The sequence below is a fragment of the Lytechinus pictus genome, chromosome 2 (assembly GCF_037042905.1).
Source record: "Lytechinus pictus isolate F3 Inbred chromosome 2, Lp3.0, whole genome shotgun sequence".
Classification (NCBI taxonomy): domain Eukaryota; kingdom Metazoa; phylum Echinodermata; class Echinoidea; order Temnopleuroida; family Toxopneustidae; genus Lytechinus; species Lytechinus pictus.
In genome coordinates, this window is record NC_087246.1 from 25054882 (window position 1) to 25082664 (window position 27783).

Sequence of the window (27783 nt, forward strand, 5' to 3'; positions counted from 1 at the left end):
GCTTCTGATTGGCTGACTCGCAGCGGCGAAATCAAAAACTAGGAAATGAAACAATGCTGTTACGTCCGTGATCCTTCTCTGTTTTGGAGTTGAAAATCGTATTCCAGACTGTTTAAAAAATATATTTTTATATTCAACAATGGAGCCGGCATCAGTATTTGATGAGACCTATGAATATAACGCCCCAAGATTCGTAGATTTCTCTGTTCCTCACACAATCGACGACAAGGCAGACGAATTTTTTGGTAAGTATTTCACTGATTCAGTCACACACAAATAGACTCTACTGTCTACAAGTATGAACTATCGACGCGATGGTGGTCCCCAAGTCTGCGCACCTAACAATTTGAGTTAAGATTTAACATGAATTACTTTTTCTTTCACAAAATCTTTCAGTTAATAATGTTCCTTATATTATTATGAGTAAGTGTACCAAATATTTCATAAAAATTTGAAAGAAATATAGGATTTTCTTGGAAAAAACCTCGGGCTGTCATTTTCAGATTGAAAAAAAAATGGTAGCCCAATTAGTGTGCGCACCCATTCACTTTGCACACGATTCGGGGATTTTGATGAGAAAGGCTGGATTTTGAGGCCGTCACATGAAATGCCCAAAATTCATTATTTTTCCACCATTTTGAGTCAGATTTTTTAATGAATATCTGTCTATCTATTGCATACATGTGTAAAGACTGACTCTGTGTTCGTCATGTTCGTTGCGTATCTTCTTTTACTAGAAATTAGCATGATTAGAATCGCGCAGATACGCATGTGCACAGACAAAAAAGGGGGACTGCGCAGACTTGGGCAGTTGGGGTACCTCAGGCGATGTTCGTGCAGGCTCCACTCCACTTCACTACCGCTACACTACGCTCCACCTACCCGAACATCGGGACAGTGAACTCGATCGGATATTCCGAGTCACAAAGGTGGGATGGCAATCATGGTTATCGTAAAAATTAAAGAAAAAAAATATAACGAGGGATATGAATGACTTAATATCTTACTCTACAGTGACTACACCCGTATTTCACTCCGTGTCCATCCTCCGGTTATCCTCAAAATTGGTGATTTTGGGCCAGTATCTTTTTCCTCACACATATTATTCACGGCCGATTTCAAAACATCGCATGCGATCGGTCTGAATTCACAAAAGTGGTTTTTAAAACCATCGGTTGAACTCATACTAGTTTATGCAGATTTCCTGTATAAATTACGCTTATTTACCGCGTATATTTAAAAAGGTCCAATGCTGATGCGCGCTTTTGTCACAGTGCACCAAATTGATGCAGTATGCTATTTTATTCATGAGTCCACTGTTTGAACTTTGAAGAGTGGACTCATTATTTATTCAAAACAGTGGACTCATGAATAAAATAGCATGGATAACCACGGCAACAGGCGTCAAAAGTGCATATCACCATTGGACCTTTTTTAATATACGTGGTAAATAAGCGTAATTTGTACAGGACATCTGTACAAACAATGGGTTCAAGCAATGGTTTAAAAAACCACCTTTGTTAATTCGGGCCCTTAAGTCTCACCCACTAATCTTTAATTTTAAGATCTTTTCCCCCCAAAAAAAAATATGGGTACACACATCTGTAGTTTCTATAAACTTCCTAATTCTAGTCTGTGTCTGTTCAACACAAAAAGTCAAGTGAAAATGACGAGATACAGTAGTGTATGTTATCGAAAGGGCATGCATGCGCAAGATACAATGCTTTTCTTTGATAATGAATATCCATGAAAAAAAGCTGGGATCCCCCCCCCCCTTCTCTCATCTACATGTAGTCTCAATATAATGTGTTTCCATTGGGTCTATTGGAATGAATTTATCCTGTCTCCTTCTCATCCCACTAAACAGACCTTGAACACGAGGGGAACAATGGCCAGTATGATTTCATGGTTGAACCAGATGGGCAGATTCCAGAAGAGTACGATGAGCCTGAACCATCATCAGAATGTAAAAGCTCCACAGCAAGAGTAGAAGGTAAACAACTGCAATTTATTTATCAAAATTTGAAATTTAGAATCTTCATTCAGAGTCTGACATGATGAATTTGTCATTAGTGCAAGATTTACTACATGATTAAAGTTCACTCTCAAGAAATGCAGTCTTAAAGGGGAATCCAACCCAAATAAAAACTTGTTTAATATAGGAAAAAGAAGTATCAGACAAGTTGATAGGTGAAAGTTTGAACAATATAGGACAAACAATATAAAAGTTGTGAAGTTTTAAAAGTTGTAAATATTGGTAATCACTATACCTATGGAGACTTCAAATTGGCCCCATATGTGATGTCATAGTGATGTAAGGCAAGGACTACTCATCCATACATAAATTGTCATTTTTCCCAAAAGTTTTATTTCAAATTATATTTTTCTTTTCATGAGGGCGTAAAAAATATACTACCTGAGTACCTGGATTTTATTTAGATTCCTGCCCCAGGGGAATGGGTACTTAGGAGAAAACCACAAATCCCTGATTATTAAGTACATGGCCTATTGGAAAGTTGTCCTTGCCCCTTGTCATAATTTACTTACCCAGTTGCCAATTTGAAATCTACCTAGTATTGGTGATCTCAATTTTAATGCAGCTATATATTGCTTGTCTTATTTCTGTCAAACTTTCACCATTCTGTTTAATTTATTTTTCTCCTTTCCAACACAACATTTTATGGCCAAGACTGGATTCCCCTTTAACTGTCATTGTGTGTAATGTAACACTAAATTATTGTATTGATGGTTTAAAATTGTAGCACATTGACTAGGATACTTGTATCATTCTCTTATAATACTGATGTATTTTTATCACAGGATCACTCATTCATAGTAATAATACAATGTAAAAAAGTAAGAAATTGGTCTTTCCTCGTATTGAGTTCTGTGTCACTCGCACTTTCCATCTGATATCTCATTTGTGGTGTTTATCTTAAAAGATATTTGTTACAACACTGTCACCTTCTTTTTATGTATCCTCATACTCTATATGTCTTACCCACGTAATTTACATGTTGTTTATCTGGATAAATCTATTTGTACAGAGAGGATCTCTGATGTTCCACCTCCCAGGCAGGAAGAGACAGAATCAGTTGAGCATCATCCGCAGATTGAACAGCATCCGCAGGAAACAAGAACAAACTCAATACAAGATACAGCAGGTGAAAATGAATATCACACAAAAGACAATGAGACTGGTCATATGGATCATAATACAGAGCACATAACAGACAATGAGAAGGAAGAAATGGAAGTAGCCACAGTGAGAGAAGAGGATGAGAGGATAGACCAACCGGCCAAGGAGGAAACCAAAGAGGACAAGGAGTTGGAGCATGTGCAAGAACCTGTCTATCAGGATGTGCCCATGACAACCAATGTTGAAAACTTGATGGTGCAAGAGGAGGAGAGCAAAGACAGGGAGATGCCTGTTGTGGAGCAGAAGACTGTGCCGACTTTTAATGAGGAGGAGGGCGAAATGATGTTCACTCAAGAGAAGGATTCTGTGGAAGAAGAAAAGCAGTTGGAAGAGAAAGAGGTGGAGGTCATCGAGAAGACATTGGTTACGAGGGATAGCCCAGAGAGCCCACAGATGGAAATGCGAGATGCAGGTAAAATAAAACTAGAAGACAAATGCCTCTTTCAATCGGTTAGATATGTTCAAGATCATTGTTAAGTCTTTGGAGTTCTCTTGGCTACACATCCATTGATCTCTCAAGTAGCTGATATGTCTTTGATTTAACCACACGTATAATCTCAATGTACCATATCATGACAGAAGTTAATATCATATCAATAAATAATTTGTAGGAATCACTAATTGTACCCTTTCTTGTGAATTGTCAAAGAAAGCAATGTTTCCTTTGTTAACAGAAAGGTCTTCTCTCTTCACATTTGCTTCTTTCATTTTCAACAGAAATGCCTGCTGAAGTTGTTGTTCCAAGCAATATAGTGACAGGTTTTGACCATTCTGCCCCAGCAGTAAAGACTGCACCTAAGAACCTAGTAACATCATGGGGAAACAGTAACGCAGACAAATCTACAAATGCTAACAAGGATGCGAAGTAAGTATATCAGAGCAGCTGCAAATCATTCAAAACTTTATTTGCCTGACTTCATTTGATCATTTTTCTTATTCATTAAGGCGGAATATGACATCTATGTAATTGTATTGATGACTTCAAGTTCCAAGGAAACAAGAATCAACAAAATTGTGTCGGAGGCCAAGCAAGTTAAAACTTTCTTTTCTATAGGGGTAAATATTGTACCAGCATAAAGCTCATTGTAAGTCTCAATCCAACTTTTCAGCATCTCAATTTACAGTGTTTTCTTTCTTCCTTCCCACAATTCTATTTGATTGCATGAACTTCCCATTTTATTGGTTCATATGTGGTCTGAGATTATAGTTTATATTCAAGCAAAAGAAATATTTAGTCAGTTTTATGTACATGTAATTTTGATGGTATTTCTTGCTTCCAGTTGTTTATTGGTATTCATTTTTCAGTGAGTAAATACTAACTGCCAAACACCGTTTGATTTATTCCCAGATTGAGACGCTCCGTAAGGAGATCGACTCGTTCTCTCAACAGTGATGTGAGTGGATTAAAGAGAGCCTCTGCTGGCAACAACATGCAGAGGAGATCCCTACGCATCCACACCAAATCTAGCCAATCACCAGCTCTGAAGAAGAGACGCGTTTCTGACAGATCTCAGAGTAGAAGTAGGAAGAGCACACCGGTGGCCGCTAAACCTGCTGCAGCTAAGCCTGTCTCCAAACCTTTCATTTCTAGACTGACATTACCTACTACTCCTACTTTCATGAAGTAAGTAGATAAATAAATTTGATTAAGAAATAAGATTATATATTTTTATAGTTAAATGTATACATATATTCCTTTTAAGTACTTGTGCATTGGATAGCTGCCAGGCTGAAGCCAGGGTGATAATGACAAAATGTCATCTTGACTCAACTCTTGAGCACGATGTAGAGCGGTTAGGAGATCTTAATATATTTGTACTATTACATGCAAGGCCTCGTAAAGTCGTAAGTAAATCATCAAATCCAAACCTTGCTGTTTCAGGCGTAATACCGCTAAACCCGGTGCCCAATTCAAGAGCACAGAACAGATGGAGATGGAGAGAATTGCAGGGTTCCGTCAGCAGCTAGCAGCTCGTAAGAAACAGTCCCAGGCTTCTTATAAGAGGGTACAGGAGTCTAGTGGGTACCATGCAGTCAAGGCCGTTGTTCCACCCACCAAACCCGTTGGATTCACGTTTGAGACGGATCAGAGGATCAAAGAGCATCCTATGGCTACAAGACAAGACACTAAGAGCTTTGAGAGTGACCTACGCAGGGGAAAGACATCACCGGTAGGTTATCATTAACTCGCATTATTATTTGACTGTTTCCTTTTTTGATTAATTTTTTAGTCCGTACGTGATTGCTCCTCACACTTAGTAGTGGTTCATATATTAACATAGTCCCGTGGCAAACCATGAAAACTCGAGGCTCTCTCTAATACACATATAATCAGCGGACCCAGATTACACATCAGGCATAAAGAATATCTATCAACTGGTTTGTGGACATGAACTGCTGTCTGTTGCTTGTGCGCTTGCTTTTGGCATTCACCTTGTCATCTGGCATTAAGTCAATAAGACACATCTTAGCTAATCTATGGAGTAGAATATGTACATTGAATTGGGCCTCCTTATAGTCCAGGAAATAATCATTTTGTCACCTCTGATATTGGTTTTAGGATCAAGAACTATGGCCCGTTTCATAAAACTTATTATAATAGCAAATTTGCAATAACAAAAATAACTGAAATTTATCAATCTGATTGGCTGATAATAAACTTTATATGAAAATTGTTTATTTGTTATTATAACAAGTCTATATGAAACAGGGCCCAGGTGGGCTATTTTCTTAAAATTAAGAAAAATTGGGGGGGGGGGCAACCCAAGCTAGCTATCTGCATGACTCTTCCATATCCTTTCCCTCAACTCAATTTCAGGGTAAGGTCCACCATGGTCCGACTGTACCTAAACCATTTAAGTTGACGGAGAACAGGAAACGAAAGCTTACCGAGGGAGAAGGTAGCAAGGATTCACCCTACTGCTCCATGGCTACACGGATCCAACGATTCCATAACAAGACACCGCAACGCTTTCATACCAGACGGAGCGGGGATCATAAAGGTGGGCTAGTACACACTCATCGAATTCAAAATTACCACAGACTAAAGAGGTGTAAACTATGTCATTATGTTTTTTGAATGATCACAAACTACATGTACATCTTGGAAGTCTCTAGATTATAAGCTATATGAATGGTGAAATATGTGCTTGCATTCATCTGTTTTAAATGTGTTGAATTATCCGATATTTAAAAAAATATGAGACAAACTCTTCACTTGGGACTGAATGATCCAACAATGACCACATGTTTGAGAAGTATGATTCATGTCCAATATTAAATATTTTTAAATACATCTTTATAAACCTAATTGATGCTTGATTCCTTCAAATCTTGTGAGCCTGAATTTGAAACTTGATGTATTCATTTCAGATAATTCCATGCATAGAGAAGAAGTTCAGAAGCCCAGATTGACTTGTCCCAAGACCCCTAACCTTGAAAGCAGGAATCGTAAGCGTGCCATCACTGTACAGAGTGCGGCTGAAAAAGAAGAGCAAGAACTCCAAGAAATGCAAAGGTAATTATAGTATACTTCTGTAGTTTGAAAGGATTTATTTCTATGAGGAGCTGTCCTTAATCACACATTGAACCTCCTGCCAGCTTCAGAATTGTCTTTAAAAATGTGTCAGTTTATAAGAAGAAAATTATGGTTGTACAGTTTATTGAAGTTGAAAAACAGGAATGCTTGAATCCATACTTTAATAATCTTGTGTTTTTTGTTGAAATATTGTATGAATATTGTAAATACATGTAATAGCTGAAAATTCTTTATCATTTTATTACTTTACATGACTGCATGTTTGAAATGATGCATTAGGGGTCAGAAACCAGAAATTATTTGGCCTTGGTGTTATGATAACATGGATATCGCTTTTTAGGCAAAGCAAAGGGGAAGTTCACCCTGACAATAACTTAGTCATATTGGTAAAGGTTTGATGAAGTACTGTAAAAAAATTCACATCTGTTTTATTCTTTGATAAATTTTTCATCAAAACTTGACCAATATGCTTTCTCTTGTTGTTCTGCTTTTATCAAAAGATGAAAACCAACTTATCACGGTGAACTTCACCTTTAACTTGTATCCTTATAGTAAATAATCACAGAATGTGGGCCTAATACATGTAGTAGTATCTGAAGGCAATGTGGATAACTTATCACACTTTTTTTTCTGTGCAGTTATAAATTCAAAGCCAAGCCTGTGAACCCCAAATTGATGAACAATCGCAATATCGGACTCAAGATGCCTACCCACAAGGAGCCTACAAAAGCCGTAGGATTCAACCTAGAGAGTGAAAGACGGATGAAGGAACGTGAGACAAAGAAGATGCAGGAAGAAGAGGAGAAAGAAGAAGAACAACATTATGAATTCCATGCCAGACCAGTGTCTACTAAGATGCTAGAAGGACCAGTGGTAAGTGGTTCTTTCTCAGTGCCTGAATGATTTTCAGTTGTTCAAATGTATGATTGATTTATATAATGACTAACCGCAGCGATGAGTGGAAGTATCTTGGTCAAGTGGTTCCTCACTCACGCCGTATAATCAGAAGGGTCTTGGGTTCAAACCTGGTCATTGCATTTTTTTCCGGCAAGAATTTATCCACATTGTTCTACACTACACAGATTAATGGGTACCTGGCATATTCTTTTCTTGAAATGCTTGTGCACCTGGAATGTAGACAGCTAAAGCCAGAGTAACAATGAACATTACTTCCTTGAGCACTATGCAGTGTGGATATGATCACGTGATAAGCTGACCTAAAAATGATACCTGTCTTGTTTTGTTACATGGTAATCTAAGATTCCTACTTGAGCAGCAACCATCGCAAGAGCATGTTGTTTTTATTTGTTCAAATTGCTTTCTTTTGATTCTAAATGAAATGAAATGGGGAATAATAGTGATAAATTACAGTTATACTAATGTTGTAACCCGCAAGTGAAAACCCGAACCGTACCGTCCCGTATAATCCAATAATTTGCAAGCGGGACCCGCTGACCCGTCGGGTTTTAACCCGTAGGACCTAAGTAAATTTATCTTTGAAAAATGAAAATTATTTCTGCAATCCCCACACTATACAGGCTCAAATCACGAAAATATATGCCAACTACTAACCTAGCCTAGAGTGAATTTACTTACAATTTGCAAATTCGCCTTTTATTCCGGAGAGAAAATGTTTTTTTGGTTACTTTGTACCCGAAATGGGTCGGCTCTGATCTCGTAATCGAAAGCATTGCGCAATTAACTCCTCGGATCGGAGCCGCAGCTCAGCGCGCGCTAGCTACATGTAGCCCAGGCTGCCCAGCAAATTCGATGTTCAGTTTCCCGTCGCCCGCCCGCGTTATGAAATTTGGACCGCGTTTAAAAATCAAATTCTGAAAATAATTCATTATTTTACTATTTTGACATAGATCTAGATTCAGAACTGATATAAAACATTAATATAAGCTTTTCAGTCACAATTACTTGTATATCATGTAAATACCTGTAATTCTTTTCTTGTGAATGGAATGACACTGCATGCTCAACCACACCTCGAGCGATGTTCGTGCAGGCTCCACTCAACTTCACTTCTGCTACACTACGCTCTACCTACCCGATGTAGCGGTAGTGAAGTGGAGTGGAGCCTGCACGAACATCGCTCGAGGTTTGGTCGAGCTACCTCAATAAATCCCATAGTCTAGTAACCCCGCATTGGTGAGTTGTCATACGGCATATCAGACAAAAAAAATCATCAAACAAAACTCAATCTGTTTTACAAGGCCGACGGGAGGCTCACGCACGTACGCATTGGCGCTTGTACTAGCTAGCCAGTCTGAGCTCTGTCTCTCTGCCAGAGCTCTGGGGGACAATTCGCTCTGTAAAGGCCTCAATGATGGTGATTTTATGTTTCAGACAGAGTTTATATTTCGGGAATATTATTCAAAACTGCCAATAAAGTTGTAATGAGATGAGTTGTATCTATTTGTACTGCGCGTATGTACACCCCTTTGCATGCGGGGTAAGGCGCGGCACTGTCCGAAGTAATAAATAAAGGATTAGTCAACTTGTATTATGGAACCTTAACAAATTGCCTTCGAGTCCTTATTTGTATGGGAATACAAATCACAACATGGTGGCAGCGGTGCAGAACTTTTATCATAGAAATGACTGGATCGATTTGATTCGATATATCTACCCTAAAGATCAGATGAGAAACGTTTTATATTGTGCCGTGTGATTGACGGAATTGACTGAACCGGCCTGGTTGTTTGAGCGAAAGCCCAGTGAGACACCGTGCCGAAGTCTTCCCGTTGTGTGCCGAAGGAATCCACTACGGCGCTTGGGGTGATACGTTATGGTACACACACCCATGAACTTTTCAAGCGCAGGTTGCCATGACATCGACGCGGACTGATATTGATTGGTCAAGCATCGCGACATAAATTATGTTGATGAGGATCGTCGACGTCACAATACGACCGGACGGGACCCTTTTGTGATAACGTCTACATCTAGCTCTTTATTGGGAACGACAAGTAGACCAAGACTTGCTGAACTGGATCCCGGTGAAATTGAGATGTAACAGAGGGCCTGCAGTTCCATCATAAGAGAGACTTTCCATAAGTTTCCACGGGCTGCCTAACTGAGTATCAGATTCAGAATGTTCAATGATTATGAATCTTAGATTCCAGTTGAGACAATGAGAGACAAATTGGGTGGTTGACTTAGACTGGATCTGCCAGAAGATAAATTTCACAGATGACAAACTAAGACTAAGTGACCGCGTCAGTGAGTATGTGAAAGGACATGTCAAAATCAGAGCCTATCTATTTCAAATGAGGAACTGAGACTATGAATGTATATTGAGCATTGAGGACACTTTCTATTGAATTTGATGTTCTTACTCTTTCTATTGAAATTGATATTCCTTGATGTGTTAGACTTAAGGCAATTCCCTGAAATTATTTATGTATGAATGATGAATTATTACATGTTTCTCTATTTTGTATGTAGACTATATTTGATGTATGGATTCTAGATTTAGATCTAAGGTGTAACACAAGGTTTTACCAAACAGATCTGTACACAAATCTTCATCTGCACAAAAGAGAAAATTAAGCAAATTTATCACACACAAATAGTGACGAGTTAATAATTTCAAAATGGGGGAAATGACCGGTATTATACCACCTTGTATGGACTGGAAGTCCCAAGATCCTCCGTCATCTTTTCAGAATTTTAGACAATATTGTGAAGTAATTTTCAAAGGTCCATTGTCAAAGAAATCAGATGAAGAGAAATGCAATTATACTCTCCTGTGGCTAGGACAAGAAGGGATACAAGTATATAAGTCCTGGGCTAAGGAATTCAAAACGCCTGATGAGATTTTTGAAGCTTTCTCCAAGCATTTTGAGCCTAAATCAAACTTCCGTGTGAGTAGATTCAACCTCCAGAAGTTCAGACAAGATCAACATGAGACAGTTGATGATTTTGTGGCCAGGTGTAAACTTCAAGCAAGGAAGTGCAAGTTTACAGATGCTGAAATGGAAGAACGTCTCATCGAACAACTCATCATTGGTACCAAGCATGTCAAGGTTCAAGAGAGACTCTTGGGAAAAGACGAAACACTCAAGATGGATGCAGCACTTGACACGGCCAGGACACATGAAGCAACAGAAAGCCACATGAGCATGATGAAGGCTGTTGGGAACCCCAAGATGAACATGGACGCAGTTCGAAAGAAAACACACACCGAAAGTAAGTGGCAGAAGAAATGCCAAAACTGTGGTAGATCTCATCCGAGTAAGCAGTGCCCAGCATATGGTACCCAATGTCGCGGATGTGGAGGACAGAACCACTGGCAGAAGTGTTGCAGGAAATCTTCCCATGGAAAGAAAACCACCTCGGGAAAATCATATCAGAAGAAGCAACAGGGTGAGAAGTATGAGATGGGACCAAAGAAATACCAAGGTCGCCATTCATCAAAGCAAGTACATGAAATGCAAGAGGATGATTATCCAGAGGACGAGATTGAAGTATGCAGATTTGAGACAATTACTATCGATTACATTGAGAAGGATGAAGCTTTTGCAGACATCGATATCATGCTTAAGCCAAAGAAACCAGCAGTCCTAAAGGTTAAAGTGGATACAGGAGCCCAAGGAAACCTCCTACCTTTACGTCTGTATAAGCTAATGTACACAGACCGAGTGGGCAAAGATGGCCGACCACTACCTGGGATGCTCAAGAAGTCAAGGACAATTGTTACAGGATATGGCCAGAAGGTTATACCATTGCTCGGAATCCACACAATCACATGCATGCGAGGCAACAAGAAGATTGATGCGAGATTCTATGTGGTGAATGCTGATGGACCAGCCCTAGGAGGATTGCCATTATCGCTGAAGTTGGGTCTTGTGAAAATGAACTGTGAGGTGAAGGAGTCCTCAGACTGCACTATCACAGACAAGGAGCAGTTGAGAAAACTCTACCCTGATCGATTTGAAGGCATAGGACAGTTCAGTGGAGAATATCACATAGTCATTGATAAAGATGTACAGCCTGTCATACACCCTGCAAGGAGATGTCCAATACATATCAAAGATGAGATAAAACAAGAATTGGACGAGATGGAAAAACTAGATGTGATAGAGCCTGTTTTCGATCCAACAGATTGGGTATCTAGTTTGGTTTATGCCCAGAAACCAAATGGACGTTGGCGTGTATGTCTGGATCCCAAAGACCTCAACAAGGCAATCAAGCGAGCGCATACCACAATTCCTAACCTAGAGGAGATAAAACACAAGTTTGCAGGAGCTCAGGTATTTTCAACGCTCGATGCCAAGCACGGATACTGGTCAATAAAGCTGGATGATGAATCAAGTACCCTTACTACCTTTAACAGTCCATTCGGCAGGTACAAATTCAAAAGACTTCCGTTTGGATTGTCTGTATCCCAGGATATATTCCAGCAGAAGATGGACCAGATACTAGAGAAATGTCCGGGGGTAATAGGCCTAGCTGATGACGTCGCCGTCATTGGAGCAAACTCAGAAGAGCACGACCAGAATCTACACCATCTCATGCAAGTAGCAAGGGAACATGGTCTAGTATTCAACATAGAGAAGTGTAGAATCAAGAAGGACCAGATCCGATTCTTTGGATTGATTTTTGACAAGGATGGTGTTCACCCAGACCCTCGGAAGACTGCAGCCATTGATGCCATCAAGGCACCAGCAAGTACGAAGCAGTTACAAGAGTTCCTCGGAATAGTGACCTACATGTCTCCATTTATCCCCAACCTTGCAACACAAACAGCCCCACTTAGAGAGTTGATGAAGAAGGATGCAATCTTTGCATGGACAGCATCGCATCAACAGGCATTCGAGTCCATCAAGAAGCTGATCAGTGATGAAGTCACCCTAGCGTATTTCAATCCTGAGGAAGATGTGGTGATCGAGGTTGACGCTTCATCTAGAGGACTCGGGGCTGCCTTGACACAGAAAGGCAGACCTATAGCCTTTGCATCAAAGTCACTGACTGACACAGAGAGAAGGTACGCCAACATCGAGAGGGAAATGCTCGCTGTGATATTCGCTTGCGAGAAATTCCATACATTCGTGTATGGCAAGCCATTCAAGATTCTTTCTGACCACAAGCCACTTGAGATGATTCATCTAAAGAACCTCGGAGCAGCTCCCCCAAGGTTACAGAGGATGCTTCTACGCCTTCAAGGTTACGATGTAGTCATCAAATACAAGCCTGGACGTGAGATGTTGTTATCTGACGCAATGTCCAGACTCAATCCCCTACCAGGTCCGACTATAGAAACACCAGTGCGCATCAATCATGTCATGTTTTCTGAAGAGAAAATTCAGCAAGTTCGAAATGCAACTGCCCAAGATGATGAGTTATGCGCATTGAGAGATGTCATCCTTCAAGGTTGGCCTGGAGATCGACGTGATGTAGCACAACCACTGAGAAAGTACTGGGCATACCGAGATGAATTGTCCATTGAAGATGGTGTGTTGCTCAAGGGGTCAAGAGTGTTCATTCCAAAAGCCATAACACAAGAGTTTCTAGACAAACTACACGATGCACATCAAGGAGTGATAAAAAGCCAGCTACTAGCCAAAAATTCCATCTACTGGCATGGCATAAATTCACACATTGAAGAAAGAGTGAAGTCATGTCCAATATGCCAGGAATATGGAAAGTCACAAACACCAGAACCACTGCATCCTCATGACATCCCGACAAGACCTTGGCAAGTCATCGCAACCGATCTATTTCACCTGGATGGGAAGGAGTATCTGTTGGTTGCGGACGTCTACTCCAAGTTTCCGATCGTGAAGAAACTCCAGCATACAACAAGTGCCAATATCATCAGTTTGATCAAAGAAATATTTTCAGAACAAGGCACACCTGAAAAGTTATTGAGTGACAATGGCCCACAATACAGTAGCGCACAGTTCAAGACCTTCGCTGAAGAATGGAGGTTCACTCACATAACCTCAAGTCCAAGATACCCCCAGTCCAACGGTTACATTGAACGACAGGTCAAGACCATCAAGACAACAATGATGAAAGCAAAGCAAGCCAAGCAGGACATCAACAAAGCCTTGCAATACTTGCGAGCCACTCCCATTGACCATCACCTACCATCACCAGCAGAAATACTGTTAGGCAGGAAGATACAATCAGATCTTCCAACTAGGATCAGAAACCACGATCCTAACAGAGACGCTATCAAAGAACGCCTCCAAGCAAGACAAGATCAGCAGAAGACCTACTATGACAGGAACACACGTTCCCTTCCACCACTACATCAGGGACAACAGGTTCGAGTGCAGAATCAGGAGAGCGGAAAATGGGAAAAAGGAACAATCCTTAACAAGAGACCTGAACCTAAATCTTATGAAGTACGAACACCTAGTGGTCAAACTCTACGCCGCACCCGTAGGCATATCCGGGAAACCGGAGAAAAACATGAAACGCAACATGAAACAGAACAGGTCATTCCACAGCCTGATCATGACAGTACTGATGCAAGTAGTGATACACTCAATTCACAAAAGTTCAGTGACAAACAAACTCAAGACACACATGTCAGAAAAAATGGCAGACAATCCCAGAACACATATATCACTAGATCAGGTCGTCATGTGCACAGACCTGAACGTTTTGACCCTTAAGTGTATTATATGTAAATATGTTTAGGCACGCAAAGTTAAAAGTGCTAAAAGCTTGTTAAATATTATTAATATGTACGATGATTCAGATAACTAAGAACTGGAAATTTTTTTGCAAACAATTTACGTTAAAATTTATATGTGGATTGATGCACTACAAAGCAAAACAAGTGTGTTTTAAAGAGTTCAAACTTTTAACTGTTCATTTTTATAGTGAAAAATAATTGCCGAAATCATTGGCATTGTCTGGAATTTTTTTTGGTTAACATTGATGAAAAGAGAGATTTTCAATAGTTGAAGGATTGAGCATATGTACAGTTTTTTTTTGGGAGGGATAAGTTTTGTGAAAATGTATGACATATGATATTGCAAATGAATAGGAAATGTGCATGCCTAAAAGCTTTTGCAAGTGAGAAGAAATTAAGTAACCAAAAGAAATCATTCCAAAATGTTATGGAACCTGTTCAAATTGTTTTTAAGGATAAACACGATGTTGTTAAAAGAAGGGAGATGTAATGAGATGAGTTGTATCTATTTGTACTGCGCGTATGTACACCCCTTTGCATGCGGGGTAAGGCGCGGCACTGTCCGAAGTAATAAATAAAGGATTAGTCAACTTGTATTATGGAACCTTAACAAATTGCCTTCGAGTCCTTATTTGTATGGGAATACAAATCACAACAAAAGTTAGATGATTTCTTCATTGTCATGTATATTTAAGTTATTAATGAGTTCATTCTCACCAAATTTAGACTCCCCCATAGAGAAATGCAATTTTCGTGGAGATCTGCGTTTTCAAAGAACATCAGGAAAAGTTAGGGTATGTGGGCCTTTATTACATGGCCAAGTACTGGAATTAGATGGAGTAGAAATTAGATATTGAATTCATTTATATCCAAGTTCAACTCATAGTCACACCCACACAAACACACCCACATCCAAGATTCTAAGCATGAAAAAAATAACTTTAAAATCATGCAATATTAAACAATAAGTAATAATTAATTTAATAAGTGAACAGGGATTCCTCAAAATACAAAAACGTAGCATTTGAAAAGAGCCCCCGAAATGAAAAAAGTAGCCTCCAAAACGGTAGAAATGGAGACCCTGAAATATTATAAAAAATGAAAATTGAACCCCCGAAAAAAAATGATTGATTTGCTCCCTGGCTTCAAGACAGTTCCACAGAATAAACGTGCGTTCAAAGGTTACAAAAGGTCAAACTTTCATCTTCTGGAAAATAATGAATAATGAAATCCTCATTATGAGCTGGAAAAAATGGGACGGGAAACTCGACATCGAGTTTCATTGGCCTATGCGATTGCTTTTTCAACTAGATCGACTACTGTGCTGCGCTGCACTGGCGCGCGCTCCTTCTTCGAAAGAGCAACTGATGTATTTATGTCGAACTGTCTCAGTCCTGTTCACTGTTCACAAGACAAAAATACGCCAGCATTTTTTTAAAAGGAAATATCTACGTCTCTAAAAGAATCCGCCACGTAAGAAGCACATGATCCTAACTCAATTTTCATTGTTAATGTTTTTATTATGTGTCGTTACTTCTCCCTTTTTTTTCGCATGACGGTCTGCGGGTTTGAGAATGAACTCGGCCCGGCCCGCAACCCGCGATCGGGGGCATACCGGCAGGTTAACCCGTACCGCAACGGGTGCGGGTTACAACATTAAGTTATACCTTCAGATATCTCAACTGCATTCCTTGAGTGACTATCACAAGTGAACAGAATTATCATTTAAAAAAATGACTTTGCATGGTCGGAAAGTGTTTGATGAAGTCTGTCATATAAAAAGTATACTGCTAGGTTGTATTACAGACGCATGCAACAGAAAAGATTTTAAAATGTCTCCTTGCCAATTACCTGTATGCCTTGTTTAGGGAATTGCTTCATATATTCTACCACTGGTATATGACAGATCAAGTTATTTGTTTCCTATTGCTTATTAGATATTCTTGTAATGTTTGATATTTCAGGGAATCGGTCCAGCCAAACCACGCACACTGACTTGCCCCAAGTCTCCTGCCTTTGCACTGAAGAACAGGGTTAGAATCAAGGAGGACATTGTTGAACCTGAGGTATGTCAATCCAGAATAAAAGGGGATTGAACAACGGGAGGTTCGGTTTTAATTCCCAGTTGAGTCATCCCAAAGACTTTTAAAAATGGGACCCTCTGCCTTCTAGACATGCTTGGTATGAAGGAATGAAAAAAGGATAATGATGAAATTTTAAGCAGGGCCTGCTAGAGATATCTTAAAGCTAAATGACAGTAGTTGCAGTAAAATACTGATTTCGAGAGAAAGTCTGTAAAACCAAGGTTAAGTATTACTATATCATCGTGGATCTAGATCTGGTACAGTTACATAAAATGAACTTTGTGAAATCATAATATCTAAGCTAAAAAACGATCACACTGAAGATCGCCAACACAGATAGGCACACGCGGGACAGTGTATTATTATTGTTGAAATAAATACCCGACGGAAGTGACAGAATCCGCGCTTATTTTGCTTATTTCTCAGCAATTACACAATTTCTTCCAGAATCCTTTGGCACATATTTTTTATTCATACAAACGAGACACTTTGGTGCTCATTATATTAAATTCTGTAAAACGTCATTTTGAGATCGTCCCCAAAACTGGAATTTATCTTTAACCCTAAATAGACTGGGCTATTTCGATGCCTAAGAAGACTGGGGGGGGCTGATTCAGCCCCCCCTATGATCTCAGCCGTCGACTGCGCGATCGCGACGAAAATTGGCACGAGCATTACCCATGGCATAATCTCCAAGTCTGTAGGATCAATTTTTCCGAAAAATCTCATAATTCATTGATTATGCTAATTTATGCGTAAAATCCAAGATTTGCTCTAATTAACTAAATAAGGCCTCTAAACTGCTAATTTTTTATTCACAGACTCTTTGAAGGATTCTGATCAAATGTACTTAAAAGAAAATTCAATATCACAATTCTTTTCTTATGTATTTTATTGTTTTTCAAATTTCTTATGTATTTCTTTGTTTTTCGACTTTTTGTATTTTATTGTTTTTTCAATGGAAATCGTCCGCTACTTTATTTTGACCATAAACAAGATGAAATTAATTGAGTTTGATTAGTAAAATTGAAAATAATGATACATTTATGAATTTTGGCTAAAAACACAATTTGCATTGGATTTGTACACAAATTCACGTTTTTGAGCAATTTTGGGTCGACATGCACTTACAAAATCAGGGACTCGATTTTAAGGCGCGCGAGAGCGATCGCGCGCTACATGCGCGCCTTAATCCATTTTAGGTAGCGCGATTAATAGCGCGCCTCGCGATCGCTGAGCTGCGCAGAAATGCCTAAAGTCCCCCTCGAAATCACCCAAAATCATTGCCGAGTGATAACAACTCAACGGCCATGTTCGAGCTCCGCTTACCATTTAAAAATCATCCAATATCCACACTCAAATTCATGAATAAGCCTTGAAAATAGCGAGGAGCGCAGTTTCAAATTCCGAAGTTGCGTCTTTTTGTCTGTACCACGTATTTCCATACACATGGTACCAGGTACGGAAAAAAAAAATCAACACAACGGTCGGGAAACAGTTGCATGTATAGGGTCCATTATGACTACCACGCACGTGCACCATGTGCAATTTATAATGCACATGTTTCCAATTCCCCTACACTACAGATATCACAATTCAGAGTCTAGTAACCTAGCATTGGTGAGTTGTCATTCGGCTTTGCTTTTCAAAACGGCCTATTAACATCCAAAATAAGTTACCTTATTTATTAATTATAACTAAAAAATCATTTATTTTCTTTTTCTACGGGATGAGGTAAATATCAGAAAATAAATCATCAAACAAAGCTCCATCTATTTTACAAGGCCGGCGGCAGGCTCACGCACGAACGCATTGGCGCATGTAGCCAGTCGGAGCTCTGTCTCTCTGCCAGAGCTCTGGGGGACAATTCGCTCAGTAAAGGCCTCAATGATGGTGATTTTCTGTTTCAGACATAGTTTACATTTCAGGTATATTATTCAAAACTGCCAATAAAGTTTGATGATTTCTTCATTGTCATGTATATTTAAGTTCTTAATGAATACATTCTCACCGAATTTAGACTCCCCCATAGAGAAATGCAATTTTCGTGGAGATCTGCGTTTTCAAAGAACTTCAGAAAAAGTTAGGGTATGTGGGCCTTTATTAGATGTACATGGCCGAGTACAGGGTATTGTACTGGAATAGACGGAGTAGAAATTAGATATTGAATTAATTTATATCCAAGTCCAACTCACAGTCACACACACACGCACAGTGCCACACACCCACACACACCCACATCCAAGATTCTAAGCATGAAAAAATAACTTTAAAAATCATACAATATTTAACAAAAAGTAATAATTCATTAATAAGTGAACAGGTATTCCTGAAAATACAAAAAAGTAGCATCTAAAAAGAGCCCCCGAAATGCAAAATTAGCCCCAAAATTTGACCAAAAAATAAAAAAATGGAGCCCCCGAAAAAAAAAAATTGTCAGTGACTTAACTTTTAGCCAAAGTCAAAACCTCACTCAAACAGGTTTTACAATCTAATTACAATACATTGTAAAACAATTATAAATATTGCATATTCGATTGTTTCCTTCCTTTGGTTGTTGATTGTAACTTAGTACATATATTTCCTCTAATTGGACAAAAAGCTCCCCTTGTATGTTGAAGAAGAGCTTTTTGCAGTGCTCCTCTACCGCTCTCCTTAAAAGTTCTAGGAGAGCTTTTTATTGCTCCCCTCACAATTATAAAACTGAGTCCCTGCAAAATGTTGCGTAATTTCGGAACCACGTACCCGAGCGTCGCAAATTTGGTCTCAAAAGTTGCGCAAGACTTGAAAGAAAAAAGTCATGGAACGGCGCGGCGCCAGCTTTTCGCGTAACAGATTTATCGCGAAAAATGTCGAGGGGGGGGCTGAATCAGCCCCCCCCCCCCCCCAGTCTTTTTAGGGTTAAGTGGTAACCCTGGGTCGATGAAAGTTATTACTATTGTTATTAAGTCTACATTATTTGAATCAATTTTATTGGAAGAATGAAGGTGTGACGAAAATCCGTCACAGAATACTGTACTGTAGCATAATTTTTCAATACGGTATTTGATTTTGTGACAGGTGTGAACATATTCCTTGTATATCATGCTGTATTAATTCCAAACTTTGCCTAATTTAAAGGTTTATGATTACTAAGTATATCTTTTTTATAGAAGGTTGGATGGAATAATGTATTAGATGATACATTGAATGTCCTGTTAAAGGGCAAGTCCACCCCAATAAGAATAAACAAAGCGATTTTGATGGAATTTTCAGCATTATATTTGTTCGATTTTCCATTTTTTATTCAAATCAACTTTGTTATTTGGGTGGACTAGCCCTTTAGATGATGATTAACTTTTTGAATAAAGGCAATTCATGGAATTTCATTTAAATCACATGGCATGGAGGTGCCTATCACATGGGATGTCACAAAAAAACAGCTTTTGTTAATTTTGCACAAGGCAACCTTCCATACATTCAGCAATGTCTTGGTGTTCCGATCAGTCTACCAAAATCATCATCTTCAAAATCTTGATGGCCCAAAAAGCAAAATTGGTGACCCCAGGAAATAGCAATCATTGAAATTTTGTTGAAACTTTGGTGGCCTGATCGGGAAACTATGTGTGGGCTCTTTCAGAATTCTGGTGGCCCGACTCTCATTTTTGGTGGCCTCAGGCCACTGGACCACTGCTAATGTCGATCCATGCATTCAGTTATGGCCAGATTTGAATAGAATTCTGTCCAAAAGCTGATGTAGGAGAAGTTACTGATATCACAATTGATCACCTATTGATGAAATATTAACTCGTGAAGGCCTTGATGAAAAATATTTCTTTGATTTTTTTTTTTTTTTTTCAGGAGTCCAAATCTCGTATCATCCATGCTAGACCGATTCATCACGTAGGAGTACCATTCAAACCTCAGACCTCCCATAAGACCACAGACACTCAACCATTCTCCTTTGAACAGCGTGATAAAGAGATCCAAGCTCGTAAAGAAGCTAAGATACAAGAGATTTACCAAGAAGAGGAGAAGGTATACATCAAACCAGATCAATACTTCTTGTCTTCCATATCTTGTGATAGGTCAATGTCTTCCTTCATGGACCAGACTAGTCATGAGATACCATCTAGTATTGACATTTTTATAGCAAAGTTCAGACAGAGCATCTTTTTATCTTTTTAACCTAAAAGGGATTGCATTACATTGATGGCAATGGGGATGAATTTTCCAATGTCTAAATACCCCCCCCCCCCCCAGTTAGCCTAGTGAAATTTGTTTTTGTCAATTAAGATATTTTGATGGAGATTATATTTCCTGTGCGTGGTGCTTAATTGGGAAAAAAAATTGAGGGTTTTATCTATGAAACCATCCCATTTATTTTTCAACAGGCCTGTCTCGTTCAAAGTTTACCCATCCAATTCATTCTCTTGACAGGCCCGTCTATTCACGTCTAAACCATCCTGTTTCATTCTTTGAAAGGCCCTTCTATTCAAAGCTAACAATCCCAATTCATTCTTTGACACAGGCCCGTCTATTCAAAGCCAAACCGATCCTTGAACCGGTATCTGTACCTGAGAAGAAGGTCAAACCCGTCACCAAACCTGAACCATTTCATCTCAGTAATGAAGAGCAGGGAGCTAAGAGAGCAGAGATGTGGAGTAAGAAGGTGAGTATCTAGCGACAACACTCAATTTTATTACTATTCAATTTTGTCAGAACCTGTGCACCAAAGAAACTCTAAACTGAATTCGATCCCATAAATTTGCACTGTTTATATTCATATCTTCATAAGAAACCTTTTCAGACCTTGTATGAACAAAATCACATGACAAAGGACGAAGTTGTAAACAAATATGACAGCCTACTACACCAAACATGGTGATATTGTATTGTTATAAAGGCCAACGAATTCAATAAATATCAAGGAAATTCTTAAATAAAACCCTCGCTATTAATTGATACTAAATGGCAGAAGTATCGGTTGGCATGTACTCCAGTCGGCCCTCACGTTAGCCCAAGGTGACCTGCAGTTGCACTGGTTGCATACTCCACCTGCCTTTCTGTAACAAAATTCCCTTATTACCAACAGTTCTAAAGAAATAGAAAATAAACTGCCTTCCCCTCCTGAGACTTTGTGTGAGGACTGATATTTAGTTACTAATTAATTTAAAACAAGTACTGACAAGAATATTGTTTTCTTTCCTTGTCTATAGATTGAGGAGGAACTAAAAGAACAAAGAGGAATGGCCACTGCATTCAAAGCTAAACCAGCCGATGTGGTCTACAACGAACCTTTCGTACCTCAGAAATCCAACAAACCTCTAATAGGTAAGATACGCAGGGGTATCTCAAAGTTTCTGACCCCAAAACCATCTGACCGATAATAATTTCCCCACCGACAAAGATGATGATTTGTAAAATAATATACAACCAATTAGTTTTGTCCATGAACCCCCGTGGCGAAATGTCTGTCAATTTCCCAACCGCCACAAACACAATCTTGGTGACAGCCCTGTGTGTAGCCATACCTAGGCAGACCTCCCATCATCACAGACCATTGCACCACATTATACAATGTGTAAATCAGTGTCTTCTGAGTCTCTACTGATCTGTTGCATGTAATGTGTCAACAAACTGTCCGTAAAATAAATCACTTCTTTACAAAGCAAACTTTTGCCTGTTAAAGAAATTGATATTTGAAAGAAATAACAATTGGAATTAGAGGGATTGTTGGTTTCTGTACACGTAACTATTGACCTGTGAACGTTACATGGCGCCATTGGTGAGAAGACGGTGATACAAAATAGAATGTCTGTTTACTTCATGATCATCTTCACTTACCGCAGATCTTTGACTTTCATAGCATTGTATCCTTGTAAGCCTTTACTCATTTTGAGATATTTAGTAAGATAAATCATATTATCATCTATATAGTGTTCTAGCGATGCTTTAAAAACGCTTATTTTGGTCTGCATCAATTGCCCGTGCAGTATCAGAGCGTATCCCTAAAAAGGACCAAAATCCGACGAATATCCCATAGGCTCCTGTACAAAATTTGCGATTGAATATGAGTTTAGGGCGCGGGCGCGAATGCGTGAAATATACAACGCGTACAACAATGAAGCAATGCGATGCGCAGCATAGAGCACAACTACGTTCCATGACGTCATAATGAACTACATGCAAGTCGCGTGTAAACGACCAAATTTGATCCTATGAAGTGATAATGTGATAAGTGATATGACTTGTTAAATCAAATTCCTCCCTCTTTTTTTTTGGGGGGGGGGTGGGATAGATGATAATAATTATATTGGATGGCGTTATTTCATGAAATACCAGAAATATTCCACTCGTTAGGGCCAATATTCCACTCACCTGCGATTTGTGGAATATTTTCCCAAACTCTTTGAATATTTCTTGTATTCCATTCTGAGCCATCCAATATAATATAAGTATCTCAAAGGTTGGACCACCTTTTTCAGATGTGAAGATGAATTGCATCATATGGCTGTGATTCTGATAGATATTTGTTTGCATCTATTCAGTAATTTTTAGCTATTTGTTCTATTTTCCTTGGCAGGAGAGAATTTCAAATTATGCAAATTTTTCTGACTTCAGTCTTTTGAAATAAATTTGGAGATTATGAAATAATAGTTATGAGAGTAGTAATAATAGCTGGATTTATATAGCGCTTTGTCCAAATGATACAAAGTGCAACTAATGCTTGAGCTGTGGCTTCTTAGCAGCACTCGGTACATTCAAAGACAAAATCCTGCCAGGTAATTTCTTGCTTTGGCGTTACATATATCTCAATCTTTGATTGTAACAGAGATTAACCCTTTCAACCTGAACACCGACCGACGCGCTGTGGAACGGGAGGAATTCGAGGAGTGGAAGCTGAAGAAAGAACTCCAGGATCGAGAGAGTCGTTATCAGCAGGAGAAGCTCAAGGAAGAGGAGGAGAGGAAGGAGGTAGAGAGAATGAGACGAGAAGACTTGGTATATAGAGCCAAGCCTATCAAGCATTACAAACCGGTCCATGTCATGCCTAGTCTGAAACCACTTACCGATGCTTGCAGTCCCAACTTTTCTGATAGGTTCCAGAAGTAAACTCTTAAGATTTGGTCCGCAAGGCCATAACCAGCGGGACTATTAAGACTATACCATGTTGTACCGAGTTGAAACCTCTTGCTAATGCATGTTGTCCAACTTCTCTGATAGATTCCAAAAGAAGATGAGGATTTGTTAAGACGTCAAATCACCTGACTGAAACCAATCAATGCCATATATATAGTAGAAGCCTTATTGACAATCTAGACTTCTGTCCTGAGGTATCAGTAGATTAGTGACTCTCTACCCTAGATTTTAACAAATCAGATTTTTTCAAACAAAGGGTTGTGCAGTATTTCATCAAGCTACTCATAATAAGATACATGTATGCGCAACTGGGCCGTGTAGTACAACGCATATTGATCATCGGAAAACATTTTTTATGATTGATTGCATTGGCCACAATGTACAATCAATCATGAAAATCAAGCGTACGATCAATCGGTAACCTTTGTGTTACAGGACCCAGGTGACCCCTTTTTGGGATGCCATAATATCGGATTCTCAGTGATTTTAATTTCCATCAGTTGAAATCTGACCTTTTTAGAATAAAATTATCTTTGTTGACGAGCATCTGATGGAACAAATTATTATATAAAAGATTTGATGAGGGCGAGAGGAAATCCACTCGCATTAAAACAGGGAAACCTTGGGGTACTTCAGCTGGCATGAGAGAGGATCACCAGTCGTGTATAAACTTGTGCGTAACAGTAACTCAACCACTTTACAATCTATATTGGCTTGAGATAAGTTTCATAATTTGTGTGTATGTCTCGTGTCCTTTCCCCACGTCTACAAGATATAACCGTAGTAATGAATCTCTGGACTGATATTCATTTAGCTTCAGTATATTATGCATATTGTTTTTTCCATCCTAGATAATGTGAACGAAGGTAGCAGTTTTATTTTCATAATTTACGAGGAATAACTGCTGCAAAATGAATGTACAGCAGGTATAGAATATTGGTTATGGAATTTAATAAAAATGTCTCTAGTATATCATATGATAAACTGATGTATCACTAATGTGAATTTGAACCATTTATAAAGTGTAAATAGTGATATTGGTGACTTTGAAGATGAAAGATTTTGAAGAAATCAGGCGACGATGTGTGGTTTCTCCAAAAGACAAGACATTCTATTATTTGTAAATATAGAGAATGGAGTGTGTGGTTGATAAAGAGGAATGTTTTTAATAGATTGCAAATTATATATAGTTTATTTGGAATGATCACAGATACCAAATTCACAAATGACCCGAAGGCATATTTGAGAATCGGTCTTCAGATATCAGGAATTAGCTAGACCAGTCCCAACCGATAAGAACTGATGTTTGTATTACATGTTTGATAAGAAAAAGCAATTCATGCTATTGATCGGAGGGTAACTGTGCAGAGTAAGTAAGAAGAAGGTATTGATAGAAGTCAAGCACATCTGCACTTGTCACAATTTGGAAAGGTATTCCTCTAAAGAAAGTAGTCTATTAACTTGGTTATTGTATACTGTTGCTTATCAAAATGTATGATTATTAACATTTTATTCAGAAGAAAGTGAAATTGTATTTACTATGTGTGACTGGTTTTATTTTATTGTATGATTATTGTTATTGTATGATTGTTATTATTATCATTATTATTACAATTATATTTATTATTGTGATTATATTTTTTATTACATTATTCTTACATTGCATCCCACATGGCATTTCTTTGTACATTACAGGTAGTCATTAACCAAAAGAACAAAAAATGAAAATAAAAAAATAAAAACACCTGTAGCATACTAGTAAACCAATATTGGGACCATGATTGAAATGAAAATCACTTTGATTAAGAGTATATATTAGATACAAATTTGACTGACCATTTTACTCCTTTCTGCTGAGTGCTTAAATTTAGTACTCCACATGAATATTCATGAACTACTGGGTGAGTATCTAATCTAATCAGAATGAACTTGACACCAGCAAGGATGTGAATATAGAGTATATTAGACTAGGTATTTTAATTTTCATATGATTAGCAGTGAATAAAAACTAAACCTGATTAATATATTCATATGATTATTATTAATTACTCCAAATTCTTCCACCACAGATGTATGTACTTTAAATGTCATGAAATGTGCCTGTGAAAACGAGCTAAATCACTTGCACTTGTGGTTCATTCAATTGGAACTTTGCAATCTAGTTTGTTATTTTGATTGTCACATGTTCAATTTTCACTCTTTATCATGCATTTTCAGGGAATTGGTGAGTTGTAAATATGCCCCTTGCCCCCTGTTTGTTATTTCTAGCCTTTACCTGCATAGTAAGAAGTAGTCAGCCTTTTTTTCCAAACAAAAAGAACAAGTTGATGTAAATAACAGTTTATCACAAATGCATAAAGGGTATGGTGTGGAAATGTGGAATTTTGTATATTAATGAGGAAATAGAGAAATGTTTTGTAAAGGCTTGTACTAATACATTTATTTTGAAACCGTTGTACAAAACATTTATATAACAAGTATTTCATCTGAATTTTTAACTGGTTGTGATTGCAATTACCAAGATTATTACTGTGTACAGAATAATTGCAACATTTCATAATCCCAGTTTATGAAAGTGGAGATTGGTTAGTTGTATTATTTTGTTTTCTTTATTGATTTGCTGTGTTAAGGAGATTTTTAAATGATGATAACTGCACATAATAAAAAAATTCCATCATGTAAATTCACATCGTCACAACTGAATGCATATCAAGATGTCAACTTATCGTATATAGACACCTATTGTAAAATATATGATATGCTTTTTTTGCACATTAATAGCAAAACTTCTGACAAGTTCATGTAATATTCATGTATTTATGCAATTTTTTAAAAATAATCTTTCGGAACATTTTTAAATAACATTTTAACTGGGTAAAATACATGAATTGATTAATATAACTCTACAATGATGGAGAGAGAAAAGGTGAGATTAAACATAACAATATGATAACAAGGCTCATAAAGTGCCTGTAGTGTACGAACAAGAAGTTGACTAAAATAATTAAAACTGATCTTTTCATGTATAAAACAGATGATTTCATGTGCGTCTGAATTTGATAGTGGAATAATGTACAGTAGAATCTGCCAAGTCGAATCTCTTCTGACCACAGCATTCTGTTTGATTTACTGTTTTTTTTCTTTTTTTCTGGTATATAATAATGCTTATGGGAGCTCAACTTAATGCAGACTCTATTGTATACAGTTGTTGAATAATGGAATTGATAGCAGATGCATGTACTTTTACATAAGTTTTTGCTACTTGGTGGACAAGTACTGGGTTTTATTGAGTAATATTCTTGTTCAGACATGATAAAACAAAGTCAATGGGATAAAAGGCAAGATACATTTAAATATTTTGTCCACTTGGCTGAGAAGTATGGTCTACTGGGTTATCAATTTTTAACAAAAAATTATCCCAAATTAAGGTTCATCGAAACGTTTGACATAACAATACTCACTGTTTAGTAGTAACACAAGTTGGCCAATTTCATCATAGAATTTGTTTTTTTATTACAAATTCATGCACAAACAACCGATTGGAAAACACATACTGTATTTTTATAAATATCTACAAAACGCAGCAAATTTCACTTCCTAATCCATTTGAATCATACCTTCTCATTTCACACTAATTAAAATTAAATCTTACATAGGCCTACATATGATTCATATAACTTAATAAAATAAATTAACCCCCTGCTGTAAAAAAAATTACTAAAAAAAGGGAGGAGCATGTTATTTGTAGGCAACCAGAAGGCAGTGTTGCATTAATTTAATTCGAAATTGGCAGGAATCAAGCAGGATCAGCTGGAATGAAAACAAAAATAAATTGAAACAAAATTATGGATATCCAATTCACTCAACTGGAATTCAAATAAGGTAAATTTACTTGGCGACTCATCATCACACGCTAGTTGCATTACCCGTGTGAGTAAAAAAAAATGATACCTAACAAATACCCAAATTAATGGGTTGTAAAAATAGCAGAAAAAATGTTTGAAAATATTGGTGAAGGTTTGCAGACAATCCATTAAAAGATTAAGAAAGTTATTAGAATTTGAAGTTTTGGATTTGTGACGTCATAACGAGCAGCTGCCCATATTAGTTTTTTTAGTTCGTGGTGACTTATTTTGGTTTTCATTTTAGGAAAGGCTGTGAAATGATTTGTCTATTGATGTAC

At 38.0% G+C, this 27783-nt stretch overlaps 1 protein-coding gene across 1 annotated transcript; it reads left to right on the forward strand.

The window, feature by feature from the left end:
- On the forward strand, nucleotides 1-26633 carry LOC129254520 (targeting protein for Xklp2 homolog). The gene is made up of 14 exons (XM_054892982.2): nucleotides 1-245; nucleotides 1868-1993; nucleotides 3048-3611; nucleotides 3917-4064; nucleotides 4548-4823; nucleotides 5082-5370; nucleotides 6018-6201; nucleotides 6572-6716; nucleotides 7376-7610; nucleotides 16359-16460; nucleotides 20319-20495; nucleotides 20989-21129; nucleotides 21677-21791; nucleotides 23293-26633. The coding sequence occupies exons 1-14, from the start codon at nucleotides 140-142 to the stop codon at nucleotides 23571-23573; spliced, it is 2889 nt and encodes a 962-aa protein (XP_054748957.2). The 5' UTR covers nucleotides 1-139; the 3' UTR covers nucleotides 23574-26633.
- Nucleotides 26634-27783: the final 1150 nt, after the last annotated feature.